Source organism: Mya arenaria, chromosome 7, assembly GCF_026914265.1.
Source record: "Mya arenaria isolate MELC-2E11 chromosome 7, ASM2691426v1".
NCBI classification, from domain to species: Eukaryota; Metazoa; Mollusca; class Bivalvia; order Myida; family Myidae; genus Mya; species Mya arenaria.
This window is the reverse complement of record NC_069128.1, coordinates 33,495,031-33,520,479: the sequence shown is the minus strand read 5'-3', so window position 1 is coordinate 33,520,479 and position 25,449 is coordinate 33,495,031. Positions and strand designations below refer to the sequence as shown.

Below are 25,449 nucleotides of genomic sequence, written 5' to 3'. Positions count from 1 at the left end.
AAATAAGAAAGTACACAAAACTAAATTGCATAGATATTTCAAGCAATGTTTATCAAGGACATTTAACAAAGAAGGCCATTTTCGTTTTATCGAAAAGCATGGATACTGACATAAGCAAACTGGAAGTAAAAACATGTGTTTAAAAATAATACATTCAGTATGACCGTAGGATTACAAATAATGTGATGTATTACCTGCAGTTGACTAGATTGTGCATCTTTTCTGACTGATATAATAATATTTCACAAAAGTACTAGTACTGTGTGTTGACAAAGCTGTGCTCCATTTATATACATAGTGCGCTTCTCTCCTTGCTTTGTTAACACACAAAACGCAAACGTTCAAACTCTTACTAAATACGAACGTATTTATTATATATTAAAAACATAAATACTTATGGGTAATGTTGTACTGATTATGGAACACTTAGCTACTTCGCATATATAGGAATATTGTGATAAAACACAATTTATGGCATGCTTGCATATGTGAAATTTGGACACTTATACTATGTAGTAACTAGTCCGATAGATCAAACCAGTTTTTTGGACAACATGTAACATGTACAGATGATGTTTCAATTGTATTTTTGTGGAAAGTCATTCATTTTCATACAAAAATGACTGTGAAACAATCTCTGACTTATTCGTTTACAATGATTTTTGATGATCGTCTTATATAGCAATGCACATCAAAAGAACAATGAAGGAAACACCCAGTTAGAAGTACAAAACCCGTAACGGGGCGCAGGGCTAGGACCCGAAACCACTGATTATACCCAATATACAGCAATAGAAATCAGTCTACGAATTCGATTGAAGTCATGAAAGTCAAACCACTGTACGGAACCGATGTATCGATATAAATTAAGCCATAAAAATAAACAGATGACCGTCAGAAAAATCAAACCAATCTCAGAAATTCATAGTGGTGAGGGAAATTAAATTACTGTGACTCAAATCTACAATAATAAGAAAAGACATTCAATACAAATGGTGTCGTCGTAAATTATATGCCACAACGACCAATAAAGCAACATTTGTTAAGAGGACTACGATCAATAAAGCAACATTTGTTAAGAGGACTACGACCAATAAAGCAACATTTGTTATGAGGACTACGACCAATAAAGCAACATTTATTATGAGGACTACGACCAATAAAGCAACATTTGTTAAGAGGACTACGACCAATAAATCAACATTTATTATGAGGACTACGACCAATAAAGCAACATTTGTTAAGAGGACTACGACCAATAAAGCAACATTTATTATGAGGACTACGACCAATAAAGCAACATTTATTATGATGGATACGACCAATAAATCAACATTTTTTTATGAGGACTACGACCAATAAAGCAACATTTATTATGATGGATACGACCAATAAAGCAACATTTATTATGAGAACTACGACCAATAAAGCAACAAATCTAATGTGAAATACGACAAACAAAGCAACAATCATATGTTGATGTACGTTGATGTACGTACATATCTACTAGTAGTATGTTGACACGTTTTACCCACGTTAAGGAGTTCTTCTAGACGCGCTTATATAATTCCATGTTTGCTCTTATTTGTTCAATATTGTAGAGGGGGGGGGGGGGGCAAAACATCATGGTAGTGGCAAATGATTTTGAAAAATAGTAATAAAACAAGGTTAAAACGGCTTTTTTTGATTGGTTGAATAGACGTGAATAAAGATACTATTTGTAAGTGTAGTTATTAAATTGTTTATTGACTGTTAAAGTACGCTCTTTATGAATGGAACACTAAGAATTAATACTTTTTGGTGAAAAGGGGGATTGAATATGTTTTATCAGAGGTGTATTAAAATTTCGTCTGCATTCACACGGACCCTGTTTTGACAATATGAATATACGTGTCAAAAGGTTCAAACAGCAGTGAATTGAGGCTTGTTGATGATATTCTTTCAAATTTGAAAACTAGTAAAAATAATTTAGATTCACGTCCTGGATATGCATACATATTGAGTATATATATACATTTACTTGAAGATCGAATCAATCACCACACACCAACAATTTTTTTGGTCAATATTTTTGGCACATTAACTTATCTTTTTGGTGTAGTGCGTATTAAGGAAATAAAATGAGCATTTGCTCAATATTCAATTACGGAATGAATATGGCATTATATAAACACGTTAAATAGTAACATACAATTAAAGCATGGGTATGCACATCACTATAACAAGATCACATGATGTTTAGTATTTAGTATGTACATACCTAATCAACTGTTCACTGTCTAAAAGTCTAAAGTGCACTTTCATGACTCCATTTATAGGATGGCATTTTGCTAGAGGAATTAAAATGCTGTTTAAATAATGAATAATTCAAGTTATTCCTTTAAGGATAACTTTCGTTATTGGTATCTTTGTAATGCATTTAATTAATGGTGCTCTATAACCATATTGCGAGCAATTGCATGACGTAACATATTATACTGATTGATTGGCCGCAGTGCGCGCCCTCTACAAAGCACATGGTTATACAGGCCTCTTTGCTCCGACCATCGTATGAGAAAGGTCAGCCTTTTGCAGCTCTATTATTTTTTGTTTTATTTTTATTTGTTTTGAATTTCATCTTTAACAATCTGGCAAATACATAATTTAGTTTTATAGTGGCACTTTTATCTTATAGTCAGCGATAATAAATACTTTTTTACGAGTCATCATGCAATTGAATTTTAGTACAGAAAGTGTATTTTTTTTCGCGTACTGGTAGTAGCTCTTTTGCTTCAAATTCTAGACTTTAGCAAAATGAACTTATTTATTCCTCCATTGTTTTAAGTGTATTAAATGTTTATCTTTGTTTCTGTTTTAATGTGCCAATTATGCTACGTAGCGTTTAATGAAAACAAAATAATGTCCGTCAATCATTAAAATATCCCCTCAAGGGTCATCGACTGACGCTTTCTTTAATTACGCGGCTATCTTTTTAGTTACCCATCCAGATATAACGCAAGATATACTTGAAATGGCAGAGACATTCGGCTTGGGGCTTCTCAAAAATCGATTATGAATCAGTCATCAGCAAATTTAGCGAGAACCTTGCCCAAAAATGCAATTAGTTTAATTTTAGACAGTGCACACGATATCATTGCAACTGCGTGCTTGATTTGTAACTCAGTTTAACAGCTAGTGTCGAGTGACTCTTATGTAGAAACACCAATGACTGTGTTATATTAGTCCAGCATATTCACTCGTTAATACAAGAATAAAATATGTAATTATGATACGATGAAACCATATTGTTATGTCAGTGATCTGCGTACTAAAGCATATAGTGTTAACTCGTATTTTACAATAATAATGAAAAATTACCTTTTTATATATAGTCCAGTTTGTTAATATATATCCGTCATTTAATGTTATCCAAGAAAGAGTTTATTTGCAATATAGCACAACACTTTAAACTCTTCTTTGGTTAAGTAATAACATACCACACTATAAATAATATTGAATATCTAGTATCATTCTTGTTGTAAACAATTATGTAAACAACCCGGCACCGTTTCAATATCAACGTACATACGCAAAGTACAGTTATCTATTATTATTCATGTATATATATGTCTGTATTGAACTTAAAGTTATAATCGATATGCACATTCCAGTTTAATCCAGCTTGACATCTGATACACTTTCTCATTGTTTTTGTCAAAACATGAACTACCTAACAAAACTTGTAAAAAGCGATTTGCACGATCTTTTTAAATTTCAAAATCAGAACAGTTGGGGTAAACCGAGTGTGTTAACAGGTGGTTCATTAAAAAAGGATTCAACATTTTTCAAAGGTTTAGACAAACCCACACATGTTAATGTTCCTAAAACTTTAAAAGTTGGTATTGACATGATTTGTCTTTTTTTTAGAGAATAGCACTGTTGTACTTTTCATATTAATCACAAATGTAAGCTGTTTGAAAATTGTCGATATGATAAATGTTCTGCTCCTAAAATACTTGTCACGGTATCTAAATAATTATGTAGATGGACTAATTATGTCTTCATCAAATTACGTGTGTCTTTAAATCGTTATACATCTATGATAATGCAACACTACATATCTGATATTTAGTTTATTTATGACTAGTTTATTACTTGTTTTCTACCTATTCATTCCTTTATTAATTTATCTATCTTAAATCGTTGTCAAAAAGCTGTGCGTATTGTTGACCAAATTGTCTTGTTTCAACAGTTTTTTCTAATTATTTCTTTTATACAAATCTCGAGTGACTTCAAAGAAACGTATTTTAGTAGAAGAACTTATTGGGTAGACAGTACTTTGTCGATATTATGTATCCATAAGTATATGTTCGTTACTATATTATTTATCGTTTTAACGAGTTGTACAGGATCCTTGGCCGTTATCTGAAGAAGGAAGTGGTTCAAAATATTCACAGTATACGAAATAAACTAAAATACATTAATACATTAATGAACAAAAAGGAGATTAATATACATGTATCATGTTTTACTGAAACCCAGCTTTCAAATGAAGTTTTAGACTAAACTGAAAAACACCTTCTCTGGTGGGAGCCCTTGAAATTTCCTCACGATTAGTAATAGTCGGTACTTTGAATGAAATGTCTTAACTAGATATAATAAAATCACTTTGACAAAATATCTCAAATTATTTATTATTTACCGATAAAGATAAGCCCCTAATGAATATTTGGCATAATTTAACAATTGACAAAATTAAATGAAGTGGGGTTACCTCCGTTCGAATTATGGTCTGCTGAAACTGTTAGCAATTCCAAAATAACAGAACCAGATATAACCGATAAACTCAGTAATCTAGATGTAAAAAAGCAGCTGAACGAGATTGAAATAAGACACTTAATACTAAGAAATACTTCGAATTCAAGACAAATCAACGGCATCCAACTACAGATCAAGATCATTAATATGCTGTTTTAGAACGGACAGTACTCAAGTATATTTGTAACCATTTAGTAAGAAACAAACCTATTTTTAAAATCAATCGGAATTTCTTCCTGGGCATTTTACCATGTACCAACTTATAGACATATATCATCAACTACGTAGTACATTATATTGCGTGTTGCAAATTACTTACTGTGACGCCAGCTTCATATATTTATACTATAGCCATGGTTGAATTATTTTACTTTAAAGTGCCTTGTATTGAAACACTTTTGTGCAAGAAACAAACACAATAATAATCATGCAAAAAACAGATTTGAAATCAATAAAATACTAGTTGTTTTAACTACATATATACAATGGTAATTATTAAGGCCGAAACGCTTCAAGACTTGAATTGTCACTATATACGCTATGCAAGGTTTGTCGTGCTATGCTATGTCAACAACCAATGTACGCTATATTTGTATAAGTAATAAATCATATTGCTGCAAATCTATCGCGTCGCCATGAAAACGCCAACCAAATTAAAACTTATAACTTTTCTGACGCTACATTAGCAGTGCCATAGCTCTTTGCAATATATGATGTAGTTGGGTATAAAGCAGAAATGCTCAATTCAGTATGCAATGCTATGTTTGTATGCCGGAAAGCTTCAAGACTTGAATTGTCATTATATACGCTATGCTAGGTTTGTCATGCTATGCTATGCAACAACAACCACTATTCGCTATATTTGTATATGTAATAAATCATATTGCTGCAAATCTATCGCGTCGCCATGAAAACGCCAACCAAATTATTGGCAGGTGACACATTTACTAAATAAATTCTAAAGCTACTTTGGCCCGGCTTTAGCTCTTTGCAATATATGATGAAGATGGGTGTAAAACAGAAATGCGAAATTCAGTACGCTATGCCATGTTTTCCGTACTATGCTATGCAACAACAACCACTATTCGCTATATTTGTATATGTAATAAATCATATTGCTGCAAATCTATCGCGTCGCCATGAAAACGCCAACCAAATTATTGGCAGGTGACACATTTACTAAATAAATTCTAAAGCTACTTTGGCCCGGCTTTAGCTCTTTGCAATATATGATGAAGATGGGTGTAAAACAGAAATGCGAAATTCAGTACGCTATGCTATGTTTGCTATGCTATGCTATGCAACAACAACCACTATTCGCTATATTTGTATATGTAATAAATCATATTGCTGCAAATCTATCGCGTCGCCATGAAAACGCCAACCAAATTATTGGCAGGTGACACATTTACTAAAAAAAAATTCTAAGGCTACTTTGGCCCGGCCTTAGCTCTTTGCAATATGTGATGAAGATGGGTGTAAAACAGAAATGCGAAATTCAGTACGCTATGCTATGTTTGCCATGCTATGTATTGCAACAACACCCATTGAACGCTACATTTGTATATGTTATAAATAATATTACTGCGTATATATCGCTTTACCATGAAAACACCAACCACATTATTGGCAGGTGAAACATTTAGTAAAACTTTCTTGAGGCTACATTGGTCCGGCCCTTGCTCACGAATTGCAATGTATGATAACGATTGGCACATAATAGAAATGCGAAATTCAGCCTTAAATCTTACAAAATGCTTCATAACGTAAATTAGATTCATATATGTTTGCCAATTGCTATGCTCGTCTTGGAAAAGCCGTCATAAAGTCATTTTATTATGTGCATAACACATTGATTGGCGCATTTGATAACTGCAAGTTCTTTTTTTGTAACATTTCGTGTTGCCAAGCCAAAAAAAAAAAAAAAAAAAAAAAAAAAAAACCAAAATATTTGACCATCTCATTTAGGTTTATTATTTTCTGCGTGTTTTTTTTGGGCAGATCGGCTTCCGCTACCTCAGCCTCTCATTGGTGATTGGCAACTCTCAAATAACATTTAATGGACAATTTGTGGTATTTATATAGATTGGTCGGATCTGATCATAGATATACCGTGACAGAACCGTTGATATTTTACCGACATTTCGTCCGAGCCTTGCCCATTATTTCCCAAACATAAGATAAAGATAATAAAAATGAAATAAATAAATTGAAAGGGCTATGCTTTTCTTGAATGTAATGATGGGTAATAGAATATCCACTACGTGCTCCCCCTTGTTGCTGCTCTGCCTCTGATCTTAAGTATACCAATAACGATTGGAATATCCCGATAATCCCATTCGAAAAAGCAAACGCACGAAAGCATACTTGTGCTGTCATTTTACTTCGGCGTGCATAGAGTGAAACTTCGACATGTCCTTTATCTTTCTTGAAATATTGGTACTTAGTTTAATAGCAACAAAAGCTGAGTCAAAAGACAACTTTCGAGCCAAAGTATATACAGGGAAAGAAGTCAAAACAACGAATTCAACTACCTTGGGAGTTTCTCTTATACAATGTCAAAACATGTGTGTCTTGGCTAGAAGGATGGGCACGAGCAACATTTGCGGATATGACAAGGTGTCAAAAACATGTTTCTATAGTTTTGACACCGAATATGACGTCCTCAGTACTTCTGAAGTCACGAAGGTCGTGCTGATACCTGTTGAAGGTTAGTAGATATATGTTGTACATTTGGTCGCAGATTTCTAAGCTTTCTACACAAAGGCACACCCATTAATATAACGGAAAATATATAGTAGTTAATCCAATTTATACAATCAGTGTTCAGCGATAGTTCAATATTGTCGTTGACGATAAGAATATCATGTAAATATGTAAGCTTATTGAATGATTCGTTGTCGACGTCCATTCAAAGTCCGTACCAGGCGCATTATTTATATTATCTTTTGAAGTGAGCAATAATGGGTTGTGTTACAAAATTATATTTCTATAAGCTGTAACAAGACTGTGTCCAAAGCGGAGACTCTTAAAAGTGGGTTCTTATATTAAAACAGTAGACATGTAAATCGAGGATTTATTTATAAAAGCAGAAATTTTAACCCAATCATAGATAAAATGTTTTACGTCAATTGATGACATAGAAAACTGAATTTTACTCTTTTTTAACAATTCAAGAACCATAGTCAATCGCGCAATCTGACAAATAGTGTCTTCTTTACATTTTAAACAACTAGTGATTGATTTATGCTTTTTCCGAAAATATATTGGATGATAACACTTCAACTGCAAGCAAGTTTAAAGGAGTATTGATATATATTGATATAGTAAAGATAATTTCCTTTATGTATTTCGATAATATTCCATTCCAAAATAAATGTTTTATGGCTTAAACCGTTACAAGCAGTTAAAGAAAAATGCATAAAACATCAATTTTGAAACGAAAATATGATAATCTGCGATCTGATCTTTTCTCAGCAGTCTTTAATCACTGGTTTGCAGATATTTACCCAAAAGACTGATCGTTCCATGACAAAAAAAATAAAAAAAGTTGTCAAAATGTTCAATCTTTGAGAGTGCAGTTTAAAGTTTACTCCCAACTCTTTTTAAATAATTTTCATGAACTGGACAGAATCTACCGATTTTTCTGTCAGTGCAAAATGAACCTTTACTGTGTGTTATATAACAATAACCTAAAAGTTAATGTCACAATGTCTCTAGCAGCTTCATTTCACAAACGCAAGTTTACTTAAATGTATAATCACACTGAACAAAAAGCTCGATTAGACACGATAAATAAATGTTGTACGATTTTATACACTTTTAATAAAACATTACAACGCATGCTACGTCTGTCAATATATTCGGTTCTTTTTAAAAGATATACTTCTTTTGTTTTTGAACAGATGCCTGTCAGAGTTCAGAGTACCTAGTAAACGGAATGGAGCCTGTGTCCGACGACCAGATAACCGCCTCGTCAGTGTTTAATGAGGCGCATGACACAAACGGTTCCCGACTCCATTCCGTGACGACTAGTTCACGTGTTGGTGCATGGGTTGCTGGGACAGCCGACACAAATCAGTACATACAGGTACGCATGTATTAATCATGTATTCAGCCTTCTGTCAATTACTACAATCAGAGTTGGCCGTATGAGAATCATAAGTTCATGATGGTACAAGTTCGTATATATGTTTATCATGTGAATTATAGAGATTTATGAGCGAAATAAAACTCTATTGAGTTCATTTTTTTCAATTATAGCCCGTTTCACTATCCAAAACAAACATTAAGCGTGCACAAGGCTGGGACACAATATCATCGACGCCATTACGTGAACATACAGTTTGGCGCGTGTTTCTGATAAAATGAAATCAAATATATTAATATCAGCTTTACGCTAATGATATCAATACACAAATGGTTGTTTAAGTGTTGGATTGAAATTCATTTCACCAAGTGAGAACCTAAAGTTTATGTTTCAGAAGCACTAGTTTAATAATAAGTGTTGGTGTTCATTCTGTGAAATATTTTGCGATCTTACACTTCAACAAACAATCATGCCCTACAACCATGCCGTCACCAAGCTAAAACACTGATATATATAAATATATTAATTTATTAATTTATTAAAGTCTCATCCACATATATTCAAATCAGTTAAAACATAGTATGTACAAAACAATAGATATATTGTGCAACCCCTATCACTTACCCGAAATGTTTCAATATGTGTACTAGCGGAAATAAGTTATGTATAGTGCGTTCTCGAAAACCTATGGCTGTTGTGAAAGGAAACCAAAAGCGACATTTACCGTTAGACATACGGCAACATTAAATTTATCATACAATAGTAATTTAAATAATTGGTTTTCTTAACAGACAATTGTTCATTTTAGGGTCAAGCATGGTTAACTTAATATCTTTACACTTAACTTATGTATTCCATTTATTATATCATTTCGTGTTTTTTTTCCTTTGCTTTAAGCAATTGTTTAATAAAAAAACAAATAAATCTGTTTAATTTTATTCACATCCCGTTGCAAATACATTTGTATGTACACAATTCGCAACAGTGTACTTTTTTGAACTACACTGCTAGCGTTCAAGAGGCTTTACTAAACTTTAAGAGTTCCCAAGATGTTTTCATGAAGTTCATGATTCAATATTTTCATTCATAGACATTTATGGACAATTCACACACTTTAATATTTAAGGAACAAATTGCGTAGTTGAAAACATTATCGGGGTAAAAACGCAGTTTGGCTGGTCATAGTGTGTTGATTCCGTTTCTAAAAATAGTCAATACTTTTTTACAACATTTAATAAACCGTTCGATGGTGTAATTAAATAAATCATAATATGATAACTTAACACATGCATTAAATACTATATCTGATCGAGATTCTGGCAGAACGCGTTTTTCTCTTAAATTTGAACAACGTGATAATGAACGAATGGTGAAACTGTTTGAATGAAATAAGAGTCGATTGAGGGCTACTCTCGGACTTTCTTTAAAAAGAAGTTTCATGAACCTTTTTTTTAATGTAATATTTTTCCAGGTGCAGTTCAATTGCCCTAACCACGTGATAGGTGTGGCTATGCAAGGTCGACCAATCAGTACAGACCCGAATTCCTACATGTATCGCGGAGTTGGTTGTTGTTACCAACGTGTGACCGCGTACAAACTTCTCTACAGTGGTGACTGTGTTAACTATCTCACGATCAGGGACTCCAGTGGGTCGGATGTGGTAATGTATTCAGCAATTAACCATTTCAGCTGTTCTGTTCGGGAAGTAGATGTGGTAATGTATTCGGCAATTAACAATTCCAGTTGTTCTGTTCGGGAAGTAGATATGGTAATGTATTTAGCATGTTCTGTTCGGGAAGTAGATGTGGTAATAAATTTAGCAATAAACAATTTCAGTTGTTCTGTTCGGGAAGTAGAGGTGGTAATGTATTCAGCAATTAACAATTTCAGTTGTTCTGTTCGGGAAGTAGAGGTGGTAATGTATTCAGCAATTAACAATTTCAGTTGTTCTGTTCGGGAAGTAGATGTGGTAATGTATTCAGCAATAAACAATTTCAGCTGTTCTGTTCGGGAAGTAGATGTGGTAATGTATTCAGCAATAAACAATTTCAGTTGTTCTGTTCGGGAAGTAGATGTGGTAATGTATTCAGCAATAAACAATTTCAGCTGTTCTGTTCGGGAAGTAGATGTGGTAATGTATTCAGCAATAAACAATTTCAGCTGTTCTGTTCGGGAAGTAGATGTGGTAATGTATTCAGAATAAACAATTTCAGCTGTTCTGTTCGGGAAGTAGATGTGGTGATGTATTCAGAATAAACAATTTCAGCTGTTCTGTTCGGGAAGTAGATGTGGTAATGTATTCAGCAATAAACAATTTCAGCTGTTCTGTTCGGGAAGTAGATGTGGTGATGTATTCAGAATAAACAATTTCAGCTGTTCTGTTCGGGAAGTAGATGTGGTAATGTATTCAGCAATAAACAATTTCAGCTGTTCTGTTCGGGAAGTAGATGTGGTAATGTATTCAGCAATAAACAAGTTCAGTTGTTATGTTCGGGAAGTAGATGTGGGCCTTACATTGCTTTCGTCTTCGGTGTTGGTCTGAAAACATTATATTATTTGTACTGTTGTACTTTTAAAGGATGCCAATGGGTATTTATAATGCTAATTTTGCCTACTTGACTTAAAAACATATCTTCCGCATTTTAAAACACCTGTTACGCATTAAAACAGGTGCATTTCCCTCGATAACTTTGAGGCGATCTTTGCAGGAAACATTTCAACGTTTAGAATGTACACTTTCTTAAAAAATAACTGACACTGCGTCTAGTGATTTAAAAACGTGCATAAATGTTTCTGTTCTTTCGTAGTAGAAACCCTGGAATTTCCCCAGTTTTTGTAAAATTTAGATGTACGTGAAGTAAGCGGCCTAGCTGCGTGAAGTAAGCGGCCTAGCAGCGTGAAAGTTAGCGGCCTAGCCGCCCTGGCGGCCTAGCGGCGTGAAGTTGGCGGTCTATTTTTTCTTGATTTAAAGCATTTGTTCATGCGTGTTCTTGGAAAACAATGATAAATCAATCTTTTATTCATATAATAAAATAGACGGCACAAATCGTTTTCTATTCAGAACATTTAAAATTGCGTTTTCTTCTAAAGCAATGATATGTTTACAGTTTAAATGCACACATTATCAATCGGAAGCGATTATAAACATTTCCAAAACGTCGATTAAGCAGATTGGTCGAGTTTTTGGGCAAATGCAGATATTCCCCAAAGGATGTTGATTTGTGAATAGAAACCATGAATTTATCCTTGTTTTAGAAGAAAACGCATGTATACATGCTTTGAAATAGAAACCAATTTTCGGCCACTAGGCCGCCAGGCCGCTAACTTCACGCCGCTAGGCCGCTGAAGTGCTTAATCGACTTTACTGTACATATGTTTGTAATCGCTTTAGAGTGGTTATTTGTGCATAAAACAGTTAATATATCATTGCTTTAGATGATAAGTCACGTTTACATGTTTTCAAATAGGATACCATTTTAGGACGCTAGGCTGCTAAACCACCAGCCCGCTAACTTCACGCCGCAGGGCCGCTATGCAGCTAGACCACAAGGCCGCTAAGTTCACGCCGCTAGGCTGTTATGCTGCTAGAACACCAGGCCGCTAACTTTACGCGATAGGCCACTAGGCTGCTAGACCACCAGGCCGCTAAGTTCACGCCGCTAGACTGCTAGGCTGCTAGACCACAAGGACGCTAAGTTCACGCCGCTAGACCGCTAGGCTGCTAGACCACCAGGCTGCTAAGTTCACGCAGCTAGGCCGCTATGCTGCTAGACCACCAGGGCGCTAATTTCACGCCGCTAGACCGCTATGCTGCTAGACTATCAGGCCGCTAACTTCACGCCGCTAGACCGCTAGGCTGCTAAACCACCAGGCCGCTAACTTCACGCTGCTAGACCTCTAGGCGGCAAGGCCTCCAGGCCGCTAACTTCACGCCGCTAGGCTGCTAGACCACCAGTCCGCTAACTTCACGCCGCTAGGCCACTAGGCTGCTAGACCACCAGCCCGCTTACTTCACGCCGCTAGGCCGCTATGTATATTTACATGCTATAGAATGGCCGTCAACTTCTCGCCGCTAGGCCGCTTACTTCACGTGCATAAAATTTAGTCGTAAATAGGGTTATGTACAATGTAACAAAACGTAACTGATCTTCTTTCGTTAAATATATCCGACAAAAATTGTCTTATTCTTACAGCTGTGTGAAGTTAGCTAAACATACGACATTGGACATTGGACATTCAAAATCGAATGTTGTGCTGGCACGACATTGGACATTGGACATTCAAAATCGAATGTTGTGCTGGCACGACATTGGACATTGGACATTCAAAAGTGAAAGTCCAATGTCCAATGTCGTGCCAGCACAACATTCGATTTTGAATGTCCAATGTCCAATGTCGTGCTAGCACGACTTTCACTTTTGAATGTCCAATGTCCAATGTCGTGCCAGCACAACATTCGATTTTGAATGTCCAATGTCGTGCTAGCACGACTTTCACTTTTGAATGTCCAATGTCCAATGTCGTGCCAGCACAACATTCGATTTTGAATGTCCAATGTCCAATGTCGTGCTAGCACGACTTTCACTTTTGAATGTCCAATGTCCAATGTCGTGCCAGCACAACATTCGATTTTGAATGTCCAATGTCCAATGTCGTGCTAGCACGACTTTCACTTTTGAATGTCCAATGTCCAATGTCGTGCCAGCACAACATTCGATTTTGAATGTCCAATGTCCAATGTCGTGCTAGCACGACTTTCACTTTTGAATGTCCAATGTCGTGCTAGCACGACTTTCACTTTTGAATGTCCAATGTCCAATGTCGTGCCAGCACAACATTCGGTTATGAATGTCCAATGTCCAATGTCGTGCCGGCACGACAATCGTTTTTGAATGTGAATATGGGTTATCTGGTGTCAAAAACTAGGTCACAGAGCCCAAATATGGAAATACTTTGTTAACACTCTTGAGGTAACATTTTCAGCCCAAATATCCTGGAAATTTGTCAGAAAGGTTGTTAAGATGATTTCTAGCTCAAGTTCGAATATGGGTCATCTGGGGTCAAAAACTAGGTCACAGAGCCTAAATATTGAAATACCTTGTTAACACTCTCTAAGTAACATTTTCAGCCCAAATATCCTGGAAATTTGTCAGAAAGTTTGTTTGATGATTTCTAGCACAAGTTCGAATATGGGTTATCTGGGATCAAAAACTAGGCCACAGAGCCCAAATATAATAATACCCTGTTAACACTTTCGATGTAACATTTTCAGCCCAAATATCCTGTAAATTTGTCAGAAAGGTTATTTTGATGATTTCTAACTCAAGTTCGAATATGGGTCATCTGGGGTCAAAAACTCCGGTCACAGACCCAAATACGGAAATACCTTGTTAACACTCGAGGTAACATTTTTAGCCCAAATATCCTGGAAATTCGTCAGAAATGTTGTTTCAATGATTTCTAGCTCAAATTCATATGGGTCGTCTGGGGTCAAAAACTAGATCACAGAGCCCAAATAAGGAAAAGCCAAGTCAACACTCTCAAGGTACCATTTTCAGCCAAAATATCCTGGAAATTTGTCAGAAAGGTTGTTTTGATAATTTCTAGCTCTAGTTTGAATATGGGTCATCTTGAGTCAAAAACTAGGTCACAGAGCTAAAACCTTATTAATTCTCTTGAGGTATCATTTTCAGCCCAAATATGGAAAAACATTGTTAACACTCTCAAGACAACATTTTCAGCCCAAATATCCTGTCAATTTGTCAGAAAAGTTGTTTCCATGATTTCTAATCAAGTTTGAACATGGTTAATCTGGGGTCAAAAACTACGTCACGGAGCCCAAATATAGAAATACCTTGTTAAACACTATAGAGGTTACATTTTCATACATCAGAGAAGCCAAATCCCTGTTATTGCCCTTTAGTTTTAACAAGTCTATAGCACAAAGTTTTACTGTGGTGAGCGATATAGGGCCATCTTGGCCCTCTTGTTTAAACATGAAATTTATATAGATCTTTCTTTGTGTCTATTTTACACAAGTGACATGTAAACAGTATGAAATAAAATTATATAAGTTAAACCACAGAGCTAGTGGTCACATGTTATGTAATAGTAACTTGTAAACACTAAAGGATAGTTGTGTTCTGGATAAATAATGTAATCTAGCAATAAAATGTACACACAATATTGTTAGGGAACATTGGTGCTTAAAACTGGTGCATGTACTGTATCTTTATGCCTTAAATATGACAGGGCTTTTTCTGCCCATTTTGGGAAAAAGACCTTAGACATTTTGGGAAATTGTGTTGTGAAAATGCCAAAATTTGTAAATTTTACAGTTAAAAAACAACAACGTCTAGTCTCCTGCGATTAGGAAATGATTTAATATTAGTTTATTTACCCTTTAAAAGACCCAAAAAATATCAATCCTTGGGGTGTAATATCTATTGCAATAAATCATGACAGTTAGTAAATAGTTTATACTGATCTCTGAATGTGATGAAAATTATTGATTTCCAAGTTCAATTATCAAACAAACTTTACATCACATAATTTATAAGGATGTTGAAAATGAACCAGTACAGGTAAAAAGACTTCCTAAAAAAACAAAAACAAAAATTTATTTGGATTTTTTTCTGAAGATTGGGAAAAATATAATATTTTGCTTTGGGAATGGGTCATGATCAAATCGATAAATAATTGATCATATATATAGGTTTCATAAACTGATTATCGATAGTATTTTTCTGTCTGATTCCAAACACTAATATATGACCCCTATGGATTTTGAGGTCATAGAGTCAAAGGCCAAGATCACAATTGTATATATATATATATATGAATATAGGTGAACAAAGTTAAATGTAACTCCTATTTACTTGTTCTGTGCTCTTTCAAGGATACAAATTTATCTGCAAATATCAGTCATCATTTGAACATCATTAGAAACTCTACCTACTATCCCCACACTTTTGAATGGTCATGATCCTTAATAAGAATGCCTCAAAGGCAATAAATGTCTGACAAATTAGCTTTCATTCCAGTGAATGCATATATATTTCATTCAGTTGTGCATTTTTTCCTGATGACATTGCTCAAGATTGAATTATTGCGTATTTAAGGCCATACTACCCTGAAGTTTGAGAAACTACAACAATAATACATGTAATCTTTTATTACAAATCCGTGTGTATGCTTAATTTCAAGGGTAAAAAACACAACATTTGGTCATACATTTATATTATTGCTTGCCACTGTAGCTTATTATATTTACTTGAAACTTCAGTAATTTTTCAGAGGAATATTTGTTTGTGTATTTTCAGGGTAACCAAGATCAGAGTTACAAGGGAGACCGTTGAGGTTGGCATTGTAAGTTGAATTTGGTAGTATGATATGGTATAGCTTAAGAATTCAATGATATGGAATTAATTAATGAACGAAGTGTTTAATTATGCTTTTATTATATCAATTTGGCATTGACAAAAGTACTACCAGTCTGCATGCCAACAAAATTGAGTGATATAGTAAATTAAAATAGTTCTAATAGTTCTTTTCTCGGCATTAAATGTTTCTCTACATGACTTGGCGCATGTTGGTGTTTTTTGTTAAAAGCTGAGCTAAGAGTGGCTAAATTGAATTGTTGTGGTTATTATGCATGTTAGGAATAAAATGGACATTTAAGCAGACCACAAAAACAGCAGCTTTACATTGTAACAGAATTGTTTGGTTGCATATTGCAGTCTCAGAACAAATGACTTTACTTTGTAAGATCCGGTGGAACTGATTTTTTTAGTTAACTTTTTCATATTCATGTTTGTCCTTTTTTCAGCCCGAGATGAGGTTCACATTGGAGGAAGAACTGAACCCAACTTTCCTATTTACATTTATTTGCCGGGAGAGAGACTTTATACAGTACGTAATTCTTTTAGTGATTCTTCAACAATTATCTTCTTTTTCTATATGTTGCAGTGAACATACTTTTTGGTGGGTATGTTAAAAGGAAAAAAGTAGTGAAGCCCAAAATATTGCACCCACTTTCAATTATGCCAACATGTGATGTCTCTGAAGAAAACTACAGAACACACAGATCTGTTTTGCTCATAAAATCTAAGAAAGCAGACAGAAATAGTGTACTTGTGCTTGGCATCAAATGGTTAAAACAAGATTCAGTATGTAATCTAAATTTTTTGATCAAACCAATTATGCAATTCACTAGTGCAAGGCTTGTGGGCTCGTGCTAATTTTACCACAGGTATAGTGGATGTGTTAGAGATTGATACCATTTGAGTGTTCAGTAAAAAGGGAGACTTTTATTGGTCAAAAGAGATCATTCTCTTGAGATGCATGAATGATATAACAAGTCCTTCTAACACAGTCTGCTAACTGTGAAAAATATATCATTTTGTTGTTGTTGATCACACGCAATAGTGACTTGACTCAATGTACGATAAATAATTTAGTTTTGTGGATTATCATGTTGACAAAAAGTGTTAACTGACAAACCTTGTAAATAATGATTTAAACTGGACCAACATACCTTGTACCAGATTTTGGCAATTTGTCTTCCAAAACATGATAAGATCTGAAGATAATTTATAAGAACAACATACTAGTACTGTCCATGTAGTTATAATAAAAAGTAACATGTATCTTTCCAAACTGTGTTATGCCATAATACATCTGTACATTTAACAAATCCAACATTCCTCTGTAGAAAGACGTATTATATAAAGTACCTGTAAATAGATCTCTCACAAAAGATATTTACTGTTCTCTTTTATTGCAGATTGTGCAACAACTACAGGTTGAATGTTGTAGATTCAGAAGACCTGTTTGAGAAGATCTTGGATAGTTTACAGGATGTGAAGCAGTCAGGGTGAGAAATTAGCTGCATTGTAAAATACCTGTCTATTTATTCTTGCTAGTGAAGACACTTTTAGATGATAGGTGCAACTTCAAACTTGGTTTAGTCAGTGGTTGATAACCATTGGACTCAAATTGAATATTGAGCACAAACTGATATATGAGGTTTTGAAATAAGGTGATAATTGGCTGATTTAAATGCTGTGGAGTTGGAGTGATTATGCATGTAAAATTAACTTTGGCCTGAACTTAAAGTCAAATCCATTCAAGCCATCAAAATGAAACTTAATACACATGTTGCAGAGGTAATATGTTTGTAAAAGTAATAGAATTATGCTCCTGCTTTTACTCCCTGATTAACAAAGTGTATATTGGAATCACTCGGTGGACGATCTGTCGATTTTTAACAAAACAATAACCTCTGAGGGGTGGTCTTATTTTAAAGAATCAGTTGACATTCCTGTGTGGAGGTGGAATTTAGGGCCATGTTTCACTCCTGTGATAGCTCTATTTTCCCATAAGTTACAAGACAACCAGCTTTTGCATTTTACATGCAAATGAGTTTATTACTGAAATATTTGCAACATTTTAACCCTTTACTTGCACAAATTGTGAGTACATGATATTAACCTTGATGTAAGACCTGCTATTCTTCATAAAATGAAATTTTTCTGGCACAAATATATAAAATCAAACAAATTGCCTGAAATTAATGTTTACCGTAATGAGATTTATACATGGTGAAGATATTTCGGACCTTAAAATTCAGTAGTTTTTTGAAATATGGGTCAGAAAAGTTGAGGTTAAATGCCTCCTTATTTGTATTGTGTTAAAATATTATTTAACTGTTTTAAAATGTATTTCAGGCTTAGGGTTCGTCCCCTATTATTTGAAACAATGAAGACGGTGGCCCACCTGAAACTACCAAACCTAGAGATAAGATGGAGACCGGCATGTAAGACCAGAGTGGCACAACACAACAAGGTACATGTCCAGTCTAACTGGGCTTTTTTGTCAATGATAACTCATAAGTACATGCCAACTACTGAGAATGATTGATTTCAACTTTTATCTTTTTATAACAATTTTTAGCTCTACTGGCCAAAGGCCAGAAGAGCGTATGCGATGGTTATGTGTACGTTGTATGTGCCTCCGTGCGTCTGTAATCAATTTCTTGTTAACGTGATGCAGTCTTCAGTTTGGATTGTATCTCAATGAAACTTTTGCAGTATTTAGATATTTATTAGAGCTTGGTTCAGCTATATCCGCCCATGCTTGCCTAGATTAAGGGCCTTGAAAATGCTCATTTTGGTCAACTTATTTTTAGCCATGCAGGTCTGCATGAGAGAATTCTACTTTTAGCCAAGTTTACATGTACATGTAAATTAAAGTCTAGGATTAAGGGAGACAATTTGCTTTTTGGTACTGCAGTTGATTTTGTGAATTACTCTGCCTTGTTCTTGTTGAAAGCCCAAAGACCATTTTTTTTAGCTCTAAGTGTCTGTAGTTTGCGCATTCATCTTAACAAAATTGGTTGTGAAGTTATGCACCTGGGGTCATTACTGGCCACGCCCAGGGTTCTCAGGTTTGGTCAACTTAAATTGGTAAAGTTTTGAAAATCTGTTTGTGTTTGTACATCCATCTCAGCACAATTGCTTGTGAATGTTTGTTTAAATTGATCAATGTTGTCCTATGATGCCCTTGACTTTGACCTTTTGACCAACCTTTTTTTTTAAATTTAAAACTACAGAAATATTTACCATGAGTACAGTTTTGAAAGCATATTTTTTTATAGATGACTTTTACTTGGCACATATTAAAACAGTTCATGCAACTAATCTGATTACAATACTTTCTGGGCTGAGATGTTGAACGTGCAACATTTTCAGGTAACCCAAACACAAAATGTGAACTATATATCTGTTGCCTTTTACCCATACATACATGCTCTGGATTAAAAATGACCACAAGAGCCATGCCAGTAGAGCAAAGGCCCTTTTGGGCCTCTTGTTAAGATATAATAATGTTGATAAGGTCATATCATTCTGGCCGAGTTATTTTTCCAAGGTCAGCTGTCATGATATCATCTCACATAATAACATTGTATAGTGTTGATTTCGTTCCACCAGTTTTAAATTCATTTTCATTCTTGTTTCAATTTTCGGTAAGCTTATAAAATTTTCAGTCATTTTTTTGACACAAGTTTTATCATTTTATAAAACCCTGCTGTTGTTTGTACCATCAGATGCGGCAGGAGGAGAAAGAAGCGGACAGAAAGAGACTGGAGCGCAAATGCAGAAATCAGAGGGAGGAAGTGAGTAAATTGTGCATCATGTTTAAACAGATTCATCTTTAGCTTGACTAGAATAACAAATATAATGAGAGCTATTATACTTGCATTCCTTTCCACGAAGTGTTAAGCGTCGGCCACACACCCAGGTTAAGGTTAGACATGAAAGCCCCTGAGACCATTATCTCAACTGAGTGCCTCAGAAGACTCTAAAAACTTTATCTTGATCTATGTACTTTGGCCAAAGGATAGGCCAGCACTTCTCGTTTAGTCAAACATTACTGATTGTTAAAGTAATAACATAAAATTATTATAATTGTAATGGGGTTGTAAAACTATATATATTTTTTTCAGATTGAAACGATGGAAGCTATGAGAGTGGAGATGGATCGCATGAGAGCTGAGATTGCAGAATTGAGGGAGGAAGTCAGGTCTCTTAAAGAAGGGGCCAAGACTTGTACGGCCCCTTCAACTGAAATGGCAGAACAGAGCAGGGTAAGATAATTTTACAACTTTTAATAATATTTATAAATTACTGTATAGATAATCTGTTTGGTCGTTTCAGGTTACATTGAATAGAAAAAGTGTCTGTCCCAAAGATTTAATGATCACCTTTCAGACATCATTTTAAGAATATAACTGCCCAAGTTAAAACCTATTTTGTTTACAGCCACATTATTCTTACCTTTTCTTATTTCAGATCCCAAGGCCAAAGGGACCTGCATCTGCCACTGCGCACAGGAGCCTTTTTGCAGCTGTGCGCAGGAGACCTGGCTTCGCTGCGGGCAGTGCTTCTACAACGTCAACTGCGTGCAGGACAACAACTGCATCAACAACTGCACGCAGTACTTCTGCCCGCAGCACGGCAGCAACTGTGGGCAGCTCTACACGGAAGACAACATCTGCCCGCAGCTCTGCTGCCACTGCCCCCAGCATGCCATCAGCTGGTGGGCAGACTTCTGCCCCCAGCACATCATCAGCTGGTGGGCAAACGGTCGAGGGTGGGGCAGCTCGAGGTCGTGGAAAAGTCTGTAAGTACATACCTTATGATAAGAAACGAATAGAGGTGTTGTGTATGGTCAGAGTGTCTGATATTAAAACTGTTTAATTCTTCAAAGGAATGTTTTTGCTGGTACATTTAATGTGTGGATCAATATTCTCAAAACAACAACAGTAAGAATGGAAATTAATGACAGCACTTTTCATTCCCTGGTTTATTCAAAATGTTGCATCATATTAAATTCAACTTAAAATCTTATCCAGCCCCTTGATATAATCCGTTATTATGTGGGGTCCCTGCCTGATAACCTTATACTTCTATGTGGAATGAAACAAAACATGAACGCTGGAAATAAGATGGAGGAGCTTTGGCAGCCACTTGCACTAGTAATTAAAAAACAAATTTTTATCTCTCTATTACATGTGTTCAACTTTTTCTTAATTTTTGTTATTATATATTTTCAGCAACAAAACGTAAGCGTGTTGATGACGATGGGGGGCAGGCAAAGAAAAAACCGGCTTGGAAATGAGAATAAAAATGCCTGCCCCTCCCCCACCCCTCGACCGGACTCCCTCTTCTGCATCTCAGCCAAACAACATCTCTCTCTGATCCAAAGTATTTAACGACTATGATCCAAATCGCTCCACATCGCTCCGCACCTCTTCTTCACCTTGTACAAAATCCCTGCTCAGCATCGCTACATACATGGCTGCAGTTTACCTATAATACGAAGGCTGCAGTGCTCTACAATGGCTAGAGCTGTGTTTGTGTCATGCCGGTCTCCATGGGCCACCGTCAACAACGTCCTGATTGTGAATGTTGTCGGAAAGAAACACCTGAAAGGACATTCCCACGAACAAGAACTGACGATTTGTTTTAAGTTGTTTGTGTTCATTTTTTATTGGTTAAATACAGGTTTGCCTTTTGAAAGATGCCATTTTTTCAACAGTGTTCTTTAAAAAAAAAAAAAAAGAGAATGTTCATAGCCTCTTTCATGTTTTAAAGGTATGATGTTCATATTACTAGACTTATTTCACACCTGTTAAAATCAGATAAATTTCTGAAAAGTCCTCAAACTAGTTGGTGTACCGTAGTTATCCAAGCTTTTAGACTTGACTGCATATATCTACAAATGCATTATTTTACTTTGTTTAATTGCCTAAAGCAGATCTTGACTGAAGCTCCAAAGTAGTAGCTGTATATGATTTTGAACAGTTTCATACATGACCTTGGCTTCACTCATTTTTTTTTATGTTGTCCGAGCATTGGACAAACTAAGATATATTTGAATCTTTTATTGATATTTATCAATTTGTACATTGCTGTCTGTTCAATTCTGACCTTAGTCCCTGTCCTGCGATCCATCTTGATATTGAAAACAGGGGCCCCTGTACTCCACTTAATCCCCCTCCTAGCCTACGCCTGGCAATTTTCAATCCCACCATTATCCCATCCAACAAATGCCTTTCCCCAAATCCTTTCCTGAACCCTGACCTGTCCACTGTCAGACCAACCTTCTACTCTACACTTTCTTAAGGGCCGGCCCAAATCATACCATCTTCTCTAACAGACATAGATGTACAAATAGATTGAATGTGTATATGAAATTATTTAAGCATTCAAGTCTTGTTATTAATTTTACTACAAAAAGTAAGCTTTACCATATAACAAATTAAAGAAACTACAAATTAAGGCAGCATGGTCAGAACTGTTCTTTTTTAGTTCATGATAACCTGAACTGTATGCTTCCATTGACTGGCATAGTTTCAGTATTTTGTATTATGTACTTTAAATAAACTTGCCAATTAAAGCAGAGGTAACCTCTACTGAAACATTCGGAGCAGAACATTTATAACATAAACTGAAATACCACAGAATTATCAAGAAAGATAAATGTATGAAACCTGTTTTTGTTTACAAAGGTATATAGTAGAAAGGCAAGCCTATTAACCATTTACGAGAGCATTATACACAATATAAGATGTTCGTTGGGAATGAACGTTTCAATATAATACTGTGTTATCACTGATTGCATTCAGTGAACTTGTTTTGGGGGAATGTTGCAATCGTTCTTTTGATTTGTTATTTTCTGCTTTTGTGCAGTTTTATTTATTTTTTCGGTATGCTGACGACCTGCAGTTAGTGGTGTTAAAGGTGATGATGATGAGGATGATGATGATGATTGGAGGATGTATATAGTGATTTTTAATATTTTGTTACGTTCTAGTAACTTTTATAAAAAAATAAAACCAAATAAAAAATATTTTTGTGCAACCTATTATGTATGTTTATTTGTTTCATTTATTTTGAAGCATTTGTTTTATATTGTACAAAAAGGTGTAATTAATTGGTAAAACAAACAAAAAACATATTCAAAATAACTTCAAAAGCAGTTTTATATATATATATTTTATTGGGAATTTTTTTTTGTTTTTGCATTGAATTATAATTATGGTCATTATTTTAGACCTGTTTGTGTTTTACCAAATACTTATACCTTTTTGTGTTTTACTTACATAAAAAATACAAAAAAAATAATTAAACTTAAAAAATAAAAAAAAATAATCTTGTTTGAATTATATACATATTTGAATTCAGCCGGACTGTTTCAAAGAAACAAGTCTAGCTATTCTCATAGCCTTGGTGTTGTCATTATTGTGTCAAAGCATATCAAATGTTCAAGCTATCAAAATGAAACTTGGTACACATGTGGCGAGCTATAATACACACATGAATAGCAAAGCCATAATTCTGGTTATTTGTTGTGAATTATGCCTTTTTTTACACTGAACAAAAGGCGAGTGTTGGCGTTCACTTTGGTGCGTTCTCTTTTTTTGTTGGTGATTATCAACGTATTTTGTTTTTGAATGATTCGCAACATTTCCCTCAGTTATTGTTATTTTCTGTAATAGTGTTCGAAATGTTTGTGCTGATGCTTCTGAAAGGGTATAAATATAGTTTGTAAACTATTTTAAAACCATGTAAATGCTGTAGGGTATTTACATTATTGAGTGTTTATGTTCTACTGTTGCTATTACTGTTGTGACTGTATGCATTATTTTGTGTACTGCATGACAATGCTGATTTAGAATTTTGAACACTTATTAATAGTTCTCATTAATTTAGTTGTTGCTGTTATCGCAACTGTTGATGATAAACCATTGATTTAGTTGTTGCTGTTATCGCAACTGTTGATGATAAACCATTGATTTAGTTGTTGCTGTTATCGCAACTGTTGATGATAAACCATTGATTTAGTTGTTGCTGTTATCGCAACTGTTGATGATAAACCATTGATTTAGTTGTTGCTGTTATCGCAACTGTTGATAATAAACTTTAACCTGTGTTTGTCCTATTTGGTAAAGAGTCCTTCTTTCCTTATTGTAGAAGTAATATAATTTATTTGTCAGTTATTCAAGGAAAGTTTTATACTTATGCTAAAACTAAAAAGTTTGGAAACCTGCTCATTATTAATTTTGACCCAAATTAAAATGCTTTCTCATTCTCGAGTTAAATAATCTAGTATTAGATCTTTTTTGTAGTGTGTTTTAGGTTGGAACAAATGTTACTTACCATTGCTTGTTGTATTATACTTATGCAATATGCTTCAATCCTTGTGATATATTTTCCATGACATTATGTTCATATGTACAGCCTTTGACTTCAGAAAGCAGCTGATTGAATATGATTGACCTGTGTGGTATGACAATTGAGTGAATATATGAAATTCTTGATGATAAAAGTGTTGAATATGATTGACCTGTGTGGTATGACAATTGAGTGAATATATGAAATTCTTGATGATAAAAGTGTTGAATATGATTGACTTCTGTGGTATGACAATTGAGTGAATATATGAAATTCTTGATGATAAAAGTGTTGAATATGATTGACTTATGTGGTAGACAATAGAGTGAATATATGAAATTCTTGATGATAAAAGTGTTGAATATGATTGACCTGTGTGGTATGACAATTGAGTGAATATATGAAATTCTTGATGATAAAAGTGTTGAATATGATTGACTTATGTGTAATGACAATTGAAAGCATTTATGAAATTCTTAATGATGAGTGTATTTGTGCTAATGCATAGCAAGGTATGTAACTCTTGCTAAAATAATAGTGTAAGAGTTCTTCCCCTTTTTGATGTAAAAGAACTGTCCAGCATTGTATTTTTCCCTGTGGTGCTCTTATTTAATCTTTATTCAAACTTATTTAGATAATTTAGAACTGTGTCTTAAGTACAACTTAAACAGTTTGGATGAAAATTATTTTCAAAAGCAATATTAAATCTTGAATTTACAAAAAATGTACTGTAGTTTTACATCTGTATAATTCAGATAATTATATTATTACTTGTTTAGGTGCTGTTATGTAGGGTCAGTTTGGTAAACCAGTCTATGTTTA

The 25,449-nt window shown here is 34.7% G+C and overlaps 1 protein-coding gene across 1 annotated transcript; it reads left to right on the top strand.

Annotated features, from left to right (window-relative positions):
* The first annotated feature begins 7,159 nt into the window (after positions 1 to 7,159).
* LOC128241083 (uncharacterized) lies at positions 7,160 to 24,543 on the top strand. Its single transcript, XM_052958066.1, has 10 exons — positions 7,160 to 7,507; positions 8,703 to 8,887; positions 10,359 to 10,547; positions 16,716 to 16,798; positions 17,673 to 17,762; positions 18,616 to 18,733; positions 19,995 to 20,063; positions 20,394 to 20,534; positions 20,740 to 21,070; positions 21,504 to 24,543. The coding sequence occupies exons 1-10, from the start codon at positions 7,210 to 7,212 to the stop codon at positions 21,566 to 21,568; spliced, it is 1,569 nt and encodes a 522-aa protein (XP_052814026.1). The 5' UTR covers positions 7,160 to 7,209; the 3' UTR covers positions 21,569 to 24,543.
* Positions 24,544 to 25,449: the final 906 nt, after the last annotated feature.

What these genes read in the sequence shown, in the direction of transcription:
- LOC128241083 (XM_052958066.1), top strand. Translation starts at nt 7,210, where the DNA reads ATGTCCTTTATCTTTCTTGAAATATTGGTACTTAGTTTAATAGCAACA. An exon ending in ACACAAATCAGTACATACAG is followed by an intron (nt 8,888 to 10,358) that starts GTACGCATGTAT and finishes ATATTTTTCCAG; the next exon opens with GTGCAGTTCAATTGCCCTAA. An exon ending in GAGTGGCACAACACAACAAG is followed by an intron (nt 18,734 to 19,994) that starts GTACATGTCCAG and finishes TTGTACCATCAG; the next exon opens with ATGCGGCAGGAGGAGAAAGA.